At 45.2% G+C, this 16801-nt stretch overlaps 2 protein-coding genes across 2 annotated transcripts in view; both read left to right on the top strand.

Annotated features, from left to right (window-relative positions):
- Positions 1-16801, top strand: part of LOC149970073 (coiled-coil domain-containing protein 146-like) — a 59474-nt gene that overhangs the window by 18139 nt on the left and 24534 nt on the right. Inside the window, exons 2-10 of the mRNA XM_090228661.1 lie at positions 457-539; positions 2918-3127; positions 5975-6032; positions 6645-6821; positions 7611-7684; positions 7997-8224; positions 11736-11922; positions 15641-15733; positions 15935-16105. Of these exons, the coding sequence (XP_090084787.1) occupies positions 457-539; positions 2918-3127; positions 5975-6032; positions 6645-6821; positions 7611-7684; positions 7997-8224; positions 11736-11922; positions 15641-15733; positions 15935-16105 (1281 nt within the window). The remainder of the gene's footprint in view (positions 1-456; positions 540-2917; positions 3128-5974; positions 6033-6644; positions 6822-7610; positions 7685-7996; positions 8225-11735; positions 11923-15640; positions 15734-15934; positions 16106-16801) is intronic.
- Positions 12665-14020, top strand: LOC149970074 (uncharacterized). The gene is made up of 2 exons (XM_090228662.1): positions 12665-12855; positions 12967-14020. Exons 1-2 carry the CDS (start codon positions 12691-12693, stop codon positions 13903-13905), a joined length of 1104 nt encoding a protein of 367 aa, XP_090084788.1. The 5' UTR covers positions 12665-12690; the 3' UTR covers positions 13906-14020.

Here is a 16801-nt window from a genome sequence, read left to right on the forward strand (position 1 = left end):
TCTGTGAAGGTCAGCCTGGCTCTGTGAAGGTCAGCCTGGCTCTGTGAAGATCAGCCTGGCTCTGTGAAGATCAGCCTGGCTCTGTGAAGGTCAGCCTGGCTCTGTGAAGATCAGCTGGATAAAGGGTTTTCTCGCTGAATAGCAACTGAATTGCGTTTAGGAATGTGGAGTTCTGTTTTTGTTCCTTTGTAGTTGAAGCAAACACAGATGTTCTGTAGCGTTGGCACGGTGATAAACACTAGAGAGAGGTGGGGGGGGGGGGGGGTGTAAACAACAGACTTGTTTACAGCCACTGGAACCATCTAATCTGTGTGGTTGAGTTTTTATTTGACATGTGCAAGGAGAGCTAATCGCTCTGTGGTCAGATGGAGAGACATGGATGGCTTCCCAGATGCTGATTCTGGTCCACGGCTTTAGGCAGATGATTATTGAAAGAAGGATTTTGTTCTCTCGTAGCTGTTCTCTACTGGGAAGATCAGCGGGACCAAAGCAGCGAAGCTCAAAGCCAGTTTCAGCCTGCTCCATGACACCTTGAAAAGGTAAGTGATCTCATCTCTCCCTGTCCATAGACGCTCCTTACATGTTTACATGGATAACACAAGCCACTCTGTATGAGGATTGGACTGGACCTGTGCCATATTATTGACCCATCAGTACCTGTTTAACTTGACCCATCAGTACCTGTTTAACATGACCCATCAGTACCTGTTTAAAATGACCCATCAGTACCCATCAGTACCTGTTTAAAATGACCCATCAGTACCTGTTTAACATGACCCATCAGTACCTGTTTAACATAACCCATCAGTACCTGTTTAAAATGACCCATCAGTACCTGTTTAACATGACCCATCAGTACCTGTTTAAAATGACCCATCAGTACCTGTTTAACATGACCCATCAGTACCTGTTTAACATGACCCATCAGTACCTGTTTAAAATGACCCATCAGTACCTGTTTAACATGACCCATCACTACCCATCAGTACCTGTTTAAAATGACCCATCAGTACCTGTTTAAAATGACCCATCAGTACCCATCAGTAACTGTTTAACATGACCCATCAGTACCTGTTTAACATGACCCATCAGTACCTGTTTAACATGACCCATCAGTACCTGTTTAAAATGACCCATCAGTACCTGTTTAACATGACCCATCAGTACCTGTTTAACATGACCCATCAGTACCTGTATACACTGAATATACAAAACATTATGAACATGATATTGTTTCCATGACAGACTGAACAGGTGAATCCAGGTGAAAGATATGATACCTCATTGATCCACTTCAATCAGTGTAGATGGAGGGGAGGAGACAGTTTAAATAAGGAGTGTTAAGCCTTGAGACAGTTGAGACATGGATTGTGTCTGTGTGCCATTCAGAGGGTGAATGGGTAAGACACAAAAAGTGCCTCTGAACAGGGTCTAGTAGTAGGTACCAGGAGGACCGGTTTGTATTGAGAACTGCAACGCTGCTGGGTTTTTCAAGCTCAACAGTTTCCCGTGTGTATCAAGAATGGTCCAGCACCCAAAGGACATCCAACCAATTTGACACAACTGTGGGAAGCATTGGAGTCCACATGGGCCAGCCTCCCTGTGGAACTCTTTAGACACCTTGTAGAGTCCATGCCCCGACACATTGAGGCTGTTCTGAGGGCAAAAGGGGGTGAAACTCAATATTGGGAATGTGTTCTTATTGTTTTGTAGACTCAGTGCATAACTACCCTCGGACGCCTAGTTGAGGTGAAAGTCTGGTCCCTACCAGCATCTGTGTCTGTGTGCCACTAGGACCTGTGTGATTCCCCTCCTACCTGAGGGTGATGAGCTGAGCCAGCTGACCACATCTCTGCCCTGTCATATGACCCATAAGTACCTGTGTCTGTCTGTGACTCCCATCTCCACACCCCAGCTCTCAGCAGTCAGAGATCTGTCTGTGACTCCCATCTCCCCACCCCAGCTCTCAGCAGTCAGAGATCTGTCTGTGACTCCCATCTCCCCACCCCAGCTCTCAGCAGTCAGAGATCTGTCTGTGACTCCCATCTCCCCACCCCAGCTCTCAACAGTCAGAGATCTGTCTGTGTCTGTCTGTGACTCCCATCTCCCCACCCCAGCTCTCAGCAGTCAGAGATCTGTCTGTGTCTGTCTGTGACTCCCATCTCCACACCCCAGCTCTCAGCAGTCAGATATCTGTCTGTGTCTGTCTGTGACTCCCATCTCCACACCCCAGCTCTCAGCAGTCAGATATCTGTCTGTGTCTGTCTGTGACTCCCATCTCCACACCCCAGCTCTCAGCAGTCAGATATGTCTGTGTCTGTCTGTGACTCCCATCTCCACACCCCAGCTCTCAGCAGTCAGAGATCTGCCTGTGTCTGTCTGTGACTCCCATCTCCCCACCCCAGCTCTCAGCAGTCAGAGATCTGTCTGTGTCTGTCTGTGACTCCCATCTCCCCAACCCAGCTCTCAGCAGTCAGAGATCTGTCTGTGTCTGTCTGTGACTCCCATCTCCCCACCCCAGCTCTCAGCAGTCAGAGATCTGTCTGTGTCTGTCTGTGACTCCCATCTCCCCACCCCAGCTCTCAGCAGTCAGAGATCTGTCTGTGTCTGTCTGTGACTCCCATCTCCCCACCCCAGCTCTCAGCAGTCAGAGATCTGTCTGTGTCTGTCTGTGACTCCCATCTCCCCACCCCAGCTCTCAGCAGTCAGAGATCTGTCTGTGTCTGTCTGTGACTCCCATCTCCCCACCCCAGCTCTCAGCAGTCAGAGATCTGTCTGTGTCTGTCTGTGACTCCCATCTCCCCACCCCAGCTCTCAGCAGTCAGAGATCTGTCTGTGACTCCCATCTCCCCACCCCAGCGCTCAGCAGTCAGAGATCTGTCTGTGTCTGTCTGTGACTCCCATCTCCCCACCCCAGCTCTCAGCGGTCAGAGATCCGGCTGCTGCAGGAGGCCAAGCGGTTCAGAGCAGAGCTGGAGCGCCAGCAGAGAGATCTGGAGACGGCTGAGCAGTTCCCTGAGGGGCCGGACACAGAGGTCAGCCGTATGAGACAGCAGCTCCTCAAGTTCCACAACGACCTGCGACAGGCAGAGGAGAGGGACTACCAGATGAACTACCAGCTAGAGTGGTGAGGACACACACACTGACTAGAGCCTAGCGTAGAGAGAGAGAGAGATTGTCTGTCTGTCTGTGTGTGTGTCTGTCTGTCTGTGTGTCTGTCTCTCTGTGTGTCTATCTCTCTGTGTGTCTGTCTGTCTGTGTGTCTGTCTGTCTGTGTGTCTATCTCTCTGTGTGTCTGTCTGTCTGTGTGTCTGTCTGTCTGTGTGTCTGTCTCTCTGTGTGTCTATCTCTCTGTGTGTCTGTCTGTCTGTGTGTCTGTCTGTCTGTGTGTCTGTCTCTCTGTGTGTCTATCTGTCTGTGTGTCTGTCTTTGTGTGTGTCTGTCTCTGTCTGAGGTTAAGGCTATGCCCAGCTCTTGAGCCACTTTAGTCCAGTTAGTCCTGGAAGTGGTATGTGCGGCATGTAGCCTAGGGGTAAGAGCGTTGGGCCAGTAACTGAAAGGTCACTAGTTCGAATCCCTTAGCGACAAAGTGAAAAATCTTCCATTGTGCCCTTGACAAGGCACTTAACCCTAATTGCTCCAAGGTTGCTGTTGATAATGGCTGACCCTGGCTGTGACCCCAGTCTCTGAGGGTGTCTCAGGGGGATATGCAATAAACACATTTCCATTTCACACATGCGTATAATGAAACAGGACAAATATAACCCAATGATTCATCATTATTAGGTGTGCCTCTGGCTCTAGCCAGCTGTGTCACTAGTCTCCTCCACTTGTTCTCAACAACACTCCTGTCCTTGTGTCCGAAAGGTCAAGCACGCCTCCGAAACACAGCACGGAAAAGAACGCCGCTGTCCTCTCTCTGCACAACACACACAGTTAGAAAGGCCACGGAGAGGCCATTGGAACATTGCTTAGCAACTGATGAAACAAGCTTGTGTAAAAAACAAGAAAGAGAACATGAAAGGAAAGGTCTCTTCATCAGTCATTTAATCAGCAAGGACTAGAATACGGCTATGGCTGTCACAAATGGCACCCTATTCTCTATATAATGCACTACATTAGACCAGGGACCATAGGGCTCTGGTCAAAAGTAGTGCACTACATAGAGATTAGGGTACCATTTGAGACGTACACTATGATTCACTAGGGACGGGGCCTAGAACACATTGTTCCTGAAGATATGACCTTCATATCTGTGGGTAAATGATATACACATTGTTCCTGAAGATATGACCTTCCTATCTGTGGGTAAATGATATTCACATTGTTCCTGAAGATATGACCTTCCTATCTGTGGGTAAATTATATTCACATTGTTCCTGAAGATATGACCTTCCTATCTGTGGGTAAATTATATTCACATTGTTCCTGAAGATATGACCTTCATATCTGTGGGTAAATTATATACACATTGTTCCTGAAGATATGACCTTCCTATCTGTGGGTAAATGATATTCACATTGTTCCTGAAGATATGACCTTCCTATCTGTGGGTAAATTATATACACATTGTTCCTGAAGATATGACCTTCCTATCTGTGGGTAAATGATATTCACATTGTTCCTGAAGATATGACCTTCCTATCTGTGGGTAAATGATATTCACATTGTTCCTGAAGATATGACCTTCCTATCTGTGGGTAAATTATATACACATTGTTCCTGAAGATATTACCTTCCTATCTGTGGGTAAATGATATTCACATTGTTCCTGAAGATATGACCTTCCTATCTGTGGGTAAATTATATACACATTGTTCCTGAAGATATGACCTTCCTATCTGTGGGTAAATGTTGTTCCTGAAGATATGACCTTCCTATCTGTGGGTAAATGTTGTTCCTGAAGATATGACCTTCCTATCTGTGGGTAAATGTTGTTCCTATTGTTAAGATGAGAAGGCCTACAGCAGTAATTGAAATATGAGGCTAAATGAAAACCATTGCTTACATTGCATTCTGACTAGATGTTGTAATGAACTCGGCTGTCTCTTGTTGTATATTATCTTGTGGATGCGTATAGCCCTGACAGTCCGTTTGGCAGCCTCCTCTCTTCCCCTGGTGAACTACCCTCCATACGACAGACAGATGCTCACTGGGAAGATATGTCTTCAGATGTGCAATGTTAAGCCCTTGATCCCAAGCCAGACAGATAAACAGGAATTCAACTGTCAGTCATTTTAGCTTCAAATGCATTATTTACAGATGACCAGGAAGCAACACAAGTGCTGTGAAAGTAGCCTGGAGGGCTGTCTATCCACCCAGCAATTTCTCACTGAGGATATTTTATAAGTGTCAGGAATGTAATATCTACCACTGGACTTACATACCTGAACCCTGTTAACAGTTGACCTCAGTTGAACCTTCCACATAGTAGCAACCACTGTTTCACTCAGATGTTGCCAAGAAACTCTCAGAATTTGACCAACACTTTTCTGAAAGCAATACATATTTTCAGTATGGCTACATGGCTATATTTCCCTGCCTGTTTTTATCAACTGAGTTACAGTAGAACCCTGGTCGTCTGTCCTCCACCACTGTGTTAGGGGGTTGAGCTAAGGCTGAGGCAAGGTTACTTGAGCCTATTGCACAGCCACTTGTTTCCTAAGCTTGGCGTCAACGTTGGTCACTTTTTCATCCTCTCTGTATTTCTGAGAATGTATGTTCAAGTTCCTTCCTCTTGTTCCTTCCTCTAAATCAGGGGTGTCGACATCGTTCCATGGAGGTCCTAGTGTCTGTGGGTTTTAGGTTTTTATATTCAATTAAGACCTAGACAACCAGGTAAGGGGAGTTCCTTACTAATTAGTGACCTGAATTCATCAGTCAAGTACAAGTGAAGAGTGAAAGCCTGCAGACACTCGGCCCTCCGTGGAAGGAGTCTGACACGTGCTGTAAATGATGCCTTGTCTGTTTACAGTCTCACAGAAGAGAAGCTTTGCCTGGAGAAAGAGTATGAGTCTCAACCCAAACCAGTTGTAAGTATCTCAGTGCAACAGTCACAGATTCATCTCCCGTTGATAGTCATTCACGTGATCTGTCCCATCATACACCTGTCACCACAGCATGGCATTTCTTCATGTCACCTATAGCAGTAAATCCCTCATTTAGAAGCAGAGAAATGACACACACAGTGAGAGGACAGAGAAACAGACGGTGTCTTCGCCTCGAGGCATCCTTGTCCAAATGCTTGATTGATGAGGCTGGCTTCTTGACGGTTCAGTCTCCTCGTTGTCACTGGGTTGTGGTACCATACATGGTTCTGTGTCTACCACTAAGAGAGGCCCGATCATTGATCTAATGATATTTTACATTACTCCTTTAATGAACTTGTTATTACAGTTGGTTTGGTTACAGTTAAATAGTAGTTACTTTTTAACACCCAGTACAGCTACACTATAATCACATGGATGTATATAATCAGACTCCCAGGAAAGTCACGACCCAGCTATTACCTTTGATATCCCCTTCAAATAGCTGGCACAGTACTGTGTGTGTGTCCATGATTTGCACTTGCATGAATGTGTATTTGTGTCAATGTTGATGTATTTTGTATGTCCCACAAGCCATTGCTCCTGGTGTGTCCTCAGGAGCTGGAGAAGCGTGCGAAGGCCCTGAAGGACAGCAGTGAGGAGCTGAGGAAGGAGGTGTCTCAGAGGAGACAGGAGATACACAGCCTGCTGGAGGACATGGAGGCCAGACACAAACTGATGACCAGGGAGCAGAGAGAACTGGACCACAAGAAGGACAGCATAGTAAACAACCAGGTGACAGGTTGGAGAGGACAGAGGGTGGGTAGAGGGTGGCAGAGGGAGGGTAGAGGGTGGGTAGAGGGAGGACAGAGGGAAGGCAGAGGGAGGCAGAGGGTGGTAGAGGGAGGCCAGAGGGAGGACAGAGGGAGGGCAGAGGGAGGACAGGGGGAGTGGCAGAGGGTGGTAGAGGGAGGGCAGAGGGAGGGCAGAGGGTGGTAGAGGGAGGGCAGAGGGAGGGCAGAGGGTGGTAGAGGGAGGGCAGAGGGAGGGCAGAGGGTGGTAGAGGAAGGGCAGAGGGAGGGCAGAGGGAAGGCAGAGGGAGTGGCAGAGAGAGGCAGAGGGTGGTAGAGGGAGGGCAGAGGGAGGACAGAGGGAGGGCAGAGGGAGGACAGGGGGAGTGGCAGAGGGTGGTAGAGGGAGGGCAGAGGGTGGTAGAGGGAGGGCAGAGGGTGGTAGAGGGAGGGCAGAGGGAGTGGCAGAGGGAGGCAGAGGGTGGTAGAGGGAGGGCAGAGGGAGGGCAGAGGGAGGACAGGGGGAGTGGCAGAGGGAGGACAGAGGGAGGGCAGAGGGAGTGGCAGAGGGAGGACAGAGGGAGGGCAGAGGGTGGTAGAGGGAGGGCAGAGGGAGTGGCAGAGGGAGGGTAGAGGGAGGGCAGAGGGTGGTAGAGAGGTGTTAGAGAGTGGTAGAGGGTCAGTCTTGTGTTTAAAACAACATAGAGAAGGGCATTATCTACCATTGAAGTAGAAGAGCTCATTAGTCTTCCTATAATGTCCTTCTCTACGGTGTGTTGTCTTGTGTCACCAGGCTGAGTTGGCCCAGCTTATGTCTGTGCCTGGCCAGTTGGGGAAGGAGATTGAGAGGATCAACAGGAAAAAGATGTACGTAAGATGTGGCTGGCTATGAATTCATGTATTGGTGATGTGCTATACATAACCTTCATAACTAACTCTGTAGCTACTAAGCAGGAAGTAAGGCCATGTTCATGAGTCATGGAAGGGAGACTCCCAACATAAATCTTGAACCAGTCCAAGGTTTTTGGGGCACCTACCAAGAGTAAACGGCTAACCCTACAGACCAATGTCTCTGTCAAAACTGTCTGGAATGACGTCTTTGCAGGCTGTTTTGCTCGCTGGGTTAGGCCTACAGTCTACCAGCCTGGTGTCATGTATGTCTTCCTCTGTGGTGGCCAGGGAGGTTGAGAAAAGTAAGGCGGCCCTAGACGAGCAGCTGTCTGAGGTGGCAGCTCTGCAGAAGATGACGGAGGCCCGCTGTCGCTCCCTGGAGGAGGAGAAGAGGGAGGTGAGGAGGCAGGTGGAGGGGCGCAGGGCACACCTGGAGGCTGCCGAGAGGGAACACAGCATGCTGCAGAAAGAGCAGGAGATGACCAAGGAGAAGGAGGTCATTATGATGGGACAGAGGTACAGGACTGGCGGCAGACAATGTCCATGTATCTAGAGCAGCATCTGTATGCAGCGATAGTACATACAGTTGAAGTCGGAAGTTTACATGCACCTTAGTCAGTTCCTGACATTTAATCACAGTAAAAATTCCCTGACTTAGGTCAGTTAGGATCACCACTTTATTTTAAGAATGTGAAATATCAGAATAATATAATTATTAATGTTATTATTATAATTTATTTCAGCTTTTATTTCTTTCATCACATTCCCAGTGGGTCAGAAGTTGACATATACTCAATTAGTATTTGCTTGCATTGCCTTTAAATTGTATAACTTGGGTCAAACGTTTGGGGTAGCCTTCCACAAGCTTCCCACAATAATTTGGGTGAATTTTGGCCCATTCCTCCTGACAGAGCTGGTGTAACTGAGTCAGGTTTGTAGGCCTCCTTCCTCGCACACGCTTTTTCAGTTCTGCCCACACATTTTCTATAGGATTGAGGTCAGGGCTTTGTGATGGCCACTCCAATACCTTGACTTTGTTGTCCTTAAGCCATTTTGCCACAACTTTGGAAGTATGCTTGGGGTCATTGTCCATTTGGACCAAGCTTTAACTTCCTGACTGACTTGAGATGTTGCTTCAATATATCCACATAATTTTCCTCCCTCATGATGCCATCTATTTTGTGAAGTGTACCAGTCCCTCCTGCAGCAAAGCACCCCCACAACATGATGCTGCCACCCCCGTGCTTCACGGTTGGAATGGTGTTCTTCGGCTTGCAAGCCTCCCCCTTTTTCCTCCAAACATAACAATGGTTATTATGGCCAAAGAGTTTTATTTTTGTTTCATCAGACCAGAGGACATTTCTCCAAAATGTACGATCTTCGTCCCCATGTGCAGTTGCAAACCGTCGTCTGGCTTTTTTATGGCGGTTTTGGAGCAGTGGCTTCTTCCTTGCTGAGCAGCCTTTCAGGTTATGTCGATATAGGACTTGTTTAACTGTGGATATAGATACTTTTGTACCTGTTTCCTCCAGCATCTTCACAAGGTCCTTTGCTGTTGTTCTGGGATTGATTTGCACTTTTCGCACCAAAGTACGTTCATCTCTAGGAGACAGAACGCCTCTCCTTCCTGAGCGGTATGACGGCTGCGTGGTCCCATGGTGTTTATACTTGTGTACTATTGTTTGTACAGATGAACGTGGTACCTTCAGGCGTTTGGAAATTGCTCCCAAAGATGAACCAGACTTGTGGAAATACATCCACAGGTACACCTTCAATTGACTCAAATTATGTTAATTAGCCTATCAGAAGCGTCGAAAGCCATGACATAATTTTCTGGAATTTTCCAAACTGTTCAAAGGCAGTCAACTTAGTGTATGTAATCTTCTGACCCACTAGAATTGTGATACAGTGAATTAGAAGTGAAATAATCTGTCATGCACAAAGTAGATGTCCTAACCGACTTGCCAAAACTATAGTTTGTTAACAAGAAATTTGTGGATATCAAGTCACCAAGGCGAGACCCAAATGCAGACACAGAGGGCAGATGGTTGGAGTCTTACAATGTTTAATTAATCCAAAGGGGAAGGCAAGAGAATGGTCGTGGACAGGCAAAAGGTCAAAACCAGATCAGAGTCAAGACAGGCTCGAGGTCAGGGCAGGTACAATGGTCAGACAGGTGGGTACAGAGTCCAGGCAGGCTCGAGGTCAGGGCAGGCACAATGGTCAGGCAGGCGGGTACAGAGTCCAGGCAGGCTCGAGGTCAGGGCAGGTAGAATGGTCAGGCAGGCTCGAGGTCAGGGCAGGCAGAATGGTCAGGCAGGCGGGTACAGAGTCCAGAACAGGCAAGGGCCAAAACCAGGAGGACTAGAAAAAGGAGAATGCAAAAAGCAGGAGAACCGGAAAAACGCTGGTTGACTTGGAAACATACAAGACGAACTGGCACAGAGAGACAGGAAACACAGGGATAAATACACTGGCACAGAGAGACAGGAAACACAGGGATAAATACACTGGCACAGAGAGACAGGAAACACAGGGATAAATACACTGGCTCAGAGAAACAGGAAACACAGGGATAAATACACTGGCACAGAGAGACAGGAAACACAGGGATAAATACACTGGCACAGAGAGACAGGAAACACAGGGATAAATACACTGGCACAGAGAGACAGGTAACACAGGGATAAATACCCTGGGGAAAATAAGCGACACCTGGAGGGGGTGGAGACAATCACAAGGACAGGTGAAACAGATCAGGGCGTGACAGTGGAGTGGTTGAAAAACGAGTTTTAATGACTCCAACCTAAGTGTATGTAAACTTCCGACTTCAACTGTACATAACACTGTTGATACATTGTTTATTGTATCACTGCCTTCTCCTGAACATATTTTATTGCGTGAGGTAAATCCCTGGATAGTGATGTTCCCACCATCTTGTTTTCAAGAGTTCCCAACAGAATGAACAACAATGCATAAAAAAACTAAATGTTGGAGCCACATGCACAGAACAGACAGAGCTTGATGTGTCCAGTAAGAGTCAGAACATTTTCTAATTATCCCACATTCATTTTGACAAGGTTTTCAATCATAGTGATGTGGATGCATTAGGTTGTGTTGTCCCCATTAGTCCAGATGCTGTCTCTCAGAGCCCCCCACTGGGACCTGTCCTGCAGGGCCTTTACTGTTTCTCCCCTCTGGCCGTAGCACACTGTAACTAGACTGATGGGAACCATATGCAGCTTCTCTATCTTACTGGTTCTATGTAGGCTTTGGCAGATATAAGGGGACAGTGCTGTGGGGAACAATGATATTGGGGTTTTCCTATGAGTTCTCTCTCTCTCTCTCTCTCTCTCTCTCTCCCTCCCTCTCTCTCTCTCGCTCTTTCGCTCTCTATTTCTCTCTCTCTCTCTGTATGTCTCTCTCTCTCTCTCTCTCACTCTGTCTCTCTCTCACTGTATGCCTCTCTCTCTCTCTCTCACTCTGTCTCTCTCTCACTCTGTATGCCTCTCTCTCTCTCACTCTCTCTGTCTCTCTCTGTATGTCTCTCTCTCTCTTTCTCTCACACTCTCTCTCTCTCTCTGTATGTCTCCCTCTCTCTCTCTCTCTCTCTCTCTGTGTCTCTCTCTCTCTGTGTCCCTCTGTCTCTCTCTCTCTCTCTCTCTCTCTCTCTCTCTCCTCTGTGTCTCTCTCTCTCTGTGTCCCTCTGTGTCTCTCTCTCTCGCTGTATGTCTCTCTCTCTCTCTGTCTCTCTATCTCTGTGTCCCTCTGTCTCTCTCTCTCTCTCTCTCTCTCTGTGTCTCTCTCTCTCTGTGTCCCTCTGTGTCTCTCTCTCTCTCTCTCTCTGTGTCTCTCTGTCTCCGTGTCCCTCTGTGTCTCTCTCTCTCTCTCTCTCTATGTCTCTCTCTCTCTGTGTCTCTCTCTCTCTCTCTCTCTCTCTGTGTCTCTCTCTCTCTGTGTCTCTCTCTCTCTCTCTCTCTGTGTCTCTCTCTCTCTCTCTGTGTGTCTCTCTCTCTCTATTTGTCAGAGGTATGCTGGACATCAATACAGGCCACTGTATCATGGAGAGGAAGACCGTGCATGAGAACCTGGCACGAAATCAGCGTGAGAGGGACCGGCAGCTCAGAGAGCTGAAGAAGGTGGAGCTGCAGCTCAAACAGGCCCAGGACGCGCTGGTCTACACTCAGCTACTGCATGACAAGACCAAGTCTACAGTTAGTTCACAGTTCACACATTAACACCAAACAGGCCCACAATGGTCTAGTCCACAGCTCTGCTGCACGACAAGTCAATGGAGTTCACAGTTCACACACACAGCTCCTGCACGACCTCCACTTTCAATATGTATGGACTATGTAACGGTATCTCTCTCTCTCACTTTAAAATATGTTATTGTATAGATTTGAATTGGTTGGCATGTCATCCCGTCATTAGCCTCTGTGCTTCCTTGATGATGTGTCCAGAGATCCAAGTGGCAGTGACACACGTCACTCACAGGATCATAAATGTCCACATGGGACATGAGTGACAGACAGAGAGAGGAACTGGAAAAGCATCAGCAGATTTTACACCATAAAACATGAAAGACGTTGGTGTAGTGACGCATGTGGAACTTCCCCTATTATTAATGAAGGAAACCTTACACAATATAATGTTCTCCTGGTTTTATGAACTCAATCCAATTATTAATCTGTGTCATTGTTTATTTCCTCAGTTGACTTCTGATCTGATTTGAGCTTCGCCGTCTGCCACAGTTGTATTAAACACTATGCAACGGAGGGGAGGCCTGTGTCCCAAATGGAACGCTGTTCCTGACAATAGGGCACTACTGTAGAAGCGTTCTTCGGCTGTCCCCATAGAAGAACCCTTTTATAGTTCCAGGTAGAAAGAACCCTTTTGGGTACCATGTAGAACCCTCTGTGGAAAGGGTTCTACGTGTAACCCAAAAGGGTTCTACCTGGAACCAAATAGGGTTCTTCAAAATGTTCTTCTATGGGGACAGCCGAAGAACCCTTTTATGTTCTAGACAGTGTACTCTTAGAAAAAAAAGGTGCTATCTATGTTTAGAGACTTTAATACTAGGAGAGGTTGTTGTTGTTATAGAGACAGGTAATATCTGTTTAGAGACTGTAATACTAGGAGAGGTTGTTGTTGTTATAGAGACAGGTCATATCTGTTTAGAGACTGTAATACTAGGAGAGGTTGTTGTGGTTATAGAGACAGGTCATATCTGTTTAGAGACATTAATACTAGGAGAGGTTGTTGTTATAGAGACAGGTCATATCTGTTTAGAGACTGTAATACTAGGAGAGGTTGTTGTTGTTATAGAGACAGGTCATATCTGTTTAGAGACTGTAATACTAGGAGAGGTTGTTGTTGTTATAGAGACAGGTCATATCTGTTTAGAGACTGTAATACTAGGAGAGGTTGTTGTTGTTATAGAGACAGGTCATATCTGTTTAGAGACTGTAATACTAGGAGAGGTTGTTGTTGTTATAGAGACAGGTCATATCTGTTTAGAGACTGTAATACTAGGAGAGGTTGTTGTTGTTATAGAGACAGGTCATATCTGTTTAGAGACTGTAATACTAGGAGAGGTTGTTGTTGTTACAGACAGGTCATATCTGTTTAGAGACTGTAATACTAGGAGAGGTTGTTGTTATAGAGACAGGTCATATCTGTTTAGAGACTGTAATACTAGGATAGGTTGTTGTTGTTATAGAGACAGGTCATATCTGTTTAGAGACTGTAATACTAGGAGAGGTTGTTGTTGTTGTTATAGAGACAGGTCATATCTGTTTAGAGACTGTAATACTAGGAGAGGTTGTTGTTATAGAGACAGGTCTTATCTGTTTAGAGACTGTAATACTAGGAGAGGTTGTTGTTGTTATAGAGACAGGTCATATCTGTTTAGAGACTGTAATACTAGGAGAGGTTGTTGTTGTTATAGAGACAGGTCATATCTGTTTAGAGACTGTAATACTAGGAGAGGTTGTTGTTGTTATAGAGACAGGTCATATCTGTTTAGAGACTGTAATACTAGGAGAGGTTGTTGTTGTTATAGAGACAGGTCATATCTGTTTAGAGACTGTAATACTAGGAGAGGTTGTTGTTGTTATAGAGACAGGTCATATCTGTTTAGAGACTGTAATACTAGGAGAGGTTGTTGTTGTTACAGACAGGTCATATCTGTTTAGAGACTGTAATACTAGGAGAGGTTGTTGTTATAGAGACAGGTCATATCTGTTTAGAGACTGTAATACTAGGATAGGTTGTTGTTGTTATAGAGACAGGTCATATCTGTTTAGAGACTGTAATACTAGGAGAGGTTGTTGTTGTTGTTATAGAGACAGGTCATATCTGTTTAGAGACTGTAATACTAGGAGAGGTTGTTGTTGTTATAGAGACAGGTCATATCTGTTTAGAGACTGTAATACTAGGAGAGGTTGTTGTTGTTATAGAGACAAGGTCATATCTGTTTAGAGACTGTAATACTAGGAGAGGTTGTTGTTGTTATAGAGACAGGTCATATCTGTTTAGAGACTGTAATACTAGGAGAGGTTGTTGTTGTTATAGAGACAGGTCATATCTGTTTAGAGACTGTAATACTAGGAGAGGTTGTTGTTGTTATAGAGACAGGTCATATCTGTTTAGAGACTGTAATACTAGGAGAGGTTGTTGTTGTTGTTATAGAGACAGGTCATATCTGTTTAGAGACTGTAATACTAGGAGAGGTTGTTGTTGTTATAGAGACAGGTCATATCTGTTTAGAGACTGTAATACTAGGAGAGGTTGTTGTTGTTATAGAGACAGGTCATATCTGTTTAGAGACTGTAATACTAGGAGAGGTTGTTGTTGTTATAGAGACAGGTCTTATCTGTTTAGAGACTGTAATACTAGGAGAGGTTGTTGTCATAGAGACAGGTCATATCTGTTTAGAGACTGTAATACTAGGAGAGGTTGTTGTTATAGAGACAGGTCATATCTGTTTAGAGACTGTAATACTAGGAGAGGTTGTTGTTGTTATAGAGACAGGTCTTATCTGTTTAGAGACTGTAATACTAGGAGAGGTTGTTGTTGTTATAGAGACAGGTCATATCTGTTTAGAGACTGTAATACTAGGAGAGGTTGTTGTTGTTATAGAGACAGGTCATATCTGTTTAGAGACTGTAATACTAGGAGAGGTTGTTGTTGTTATAGAGACAGGTCATATCTGTTTAGAGACTGTAATACTAGGAGAGGTTGTTGTTGTTGTTATAGAGACAGGTCATATCTGTTTAGAGACTGTAATACTAGGAGAGGTTGTTGTTGTTATAGAGACAGGTCTTATCTGTTTAGAGACTGTAATACTAGGAGAGGTTGTTGTTATAGAGACAGGTCTTATCTGTTTAGAGACTGTAATACTAGGAGAGGTTGTTGTCATAGAGACAGGTCATATCTGTTTAGAGACTGTAATACTAGGAGAGGTTGTTGTTATAGAGACATGTCATATCTGTTTAGAGACTGTAATACTAGGAGAGGTTGTTGTTGTTATAGAGACAGGTCTTATCTGTTTAGAGACTGTAATACTAGGAGAGGTTGTTGTTACAGAGACAGGTCATATCTGTTTAGAGACTGTAATACTAGGAGAGGTTGTTGTTGTTATAGAGACAGGTCTTATCTGTTTAGAGACTGTAATACTAGGAGAGGTTGTTGTTACAGAGACAGGTCATATCTGTTTAGAGACTGTAATACTAGGAGAGGTTGTTGTTGTTGTTATAGAGACAGGTCATATCTGTTTAGAGACTGTAATACTAGGAGAGGTTGTTGTTGTTATAGAGACAGGTCATATCTGTTTAGAGACTGTAATACTAGGAGAGGTTGTTGTTGTTATAGAGACAGGTCATATCTGTTTAGAGACTGTAATACTAGGAGAGGTTGTTGTTGTTACAGAGGGATGTCAAACCAAAAAGTGACAGGATTCTGAAGACAAGACAGGAGATACAGTTAGAAGTGGACAAGCTGAAGAGAAACTTGATTCATCAGGTAATAAAGCATATGTTTGAATGTGTGTGTTTGTGTGTGTTTTTGATTTGTGTAAGGCTTAAACGTGTGTGTGTGTGTGTGTGTGTGTGTGTGTGTGTGTGTGTGTGTGTGTGTGTGTGCGTGCGTGTGTGCTTGTTTAGTGTATTTTGATTCATATATGCATTAATGTGTGTGTGTGTTTGTGTGTGTGTGTGTGTGTAGCAACCAGTAGCGGAGGTGGAGACCCAGCTGATAGAACAGTGTGTGGAACAGGAGCAGGAGCTGATGAGACAGTCTCACAGACACAGAGAGGAGCTCCACACCCTCAGCTGTCTGACTCAGATCAAAGCTGATGAGAGAGAGCAGAAGTCCAGGGACCGCCACAGGGCTGAGGTAAAACACATCATATCAGATCACTATAGAACATCTCACCATCAACGTTCCCTCCCATTTTTAGGGGGCAAATTTCAGGTCTGCTGAGCGCGAACTTGAACGTTGTTAAAATTCTGTGCAACTTCCAGCGCGCGTTTACTGTGAACACTGAGGCTCTACCCTCTTTAAGTTACAGTTTTAACAGTGGTCAGGTAGGCTACTGTAGCTATTTGATCATAGGCCTACCATAATGTTAGTGGCCTAGCATCAAAAACATGGAGAAAATGTATCCCATAACATTTGAACATGGAAATATCTGTTCTATCGTTCAGCCTACAGTAGCAGACCATGTGTGGTGCTCAGTGTAGGTCTACATTCCATGAGACTTTAGAATAAAACATGCAGGGCTTCACATGAACCTGTTTGACTGACAATGTTGTTGTGTTGTTTGCTGCAAGACTCCACTTTACACAATAAAATGGATTATTATTCCCATACCATTATTACAGAGAATCAGGCAAATTATTGAAGCCTGTCTCAAAATACAACACTGCCCCTTTAAGATAAAACTAAATCTCTTTCCCTGACTGGCTTTTAAAAGTCTAGAAATGTACACTTTTTCTGGTCTTGTAGAAAGCAATCCCTCCCCTATTGACGACTACAGATGATCTTGAACTGGGCTAATAACTCACTAACTAGAAAATAATATGAACTAAA

This window comes from Oncorhynchus mykiss, unplaced genomic scaffold (genome assembly GCF_057628025.1).
Source record: "Oncorhynchus mykiss isolate SJ-2025 unplaced genomic scaffold, ASM5762802v1 scaffold96, whole genome shotgun sequence".
In the NCBI taxonomy this organism is placed as follows: Eukaryota; Metazoa; Chordata; class Actinopteri; order Salmoniformes; family Salmonidae; genus Oncorhynchus; species Oncorhynchus mykiss.

Coding starts and splice junctions, on each gene's coding strand:
- LOC149970074 (XM_090228662.1), top strand. CDS start 12,691: ATGTTCTTCTATGGGGACAGCCGAAGAACCCTTTTATGTTCTAGACAG. Junction 12,856..12,966: donor CTGTAATACTAGGAGAGGTT/GTTGTTGTTATA, acceptor ATACTAGGAGAG/GTTGTTGTTATAGAGACAGG.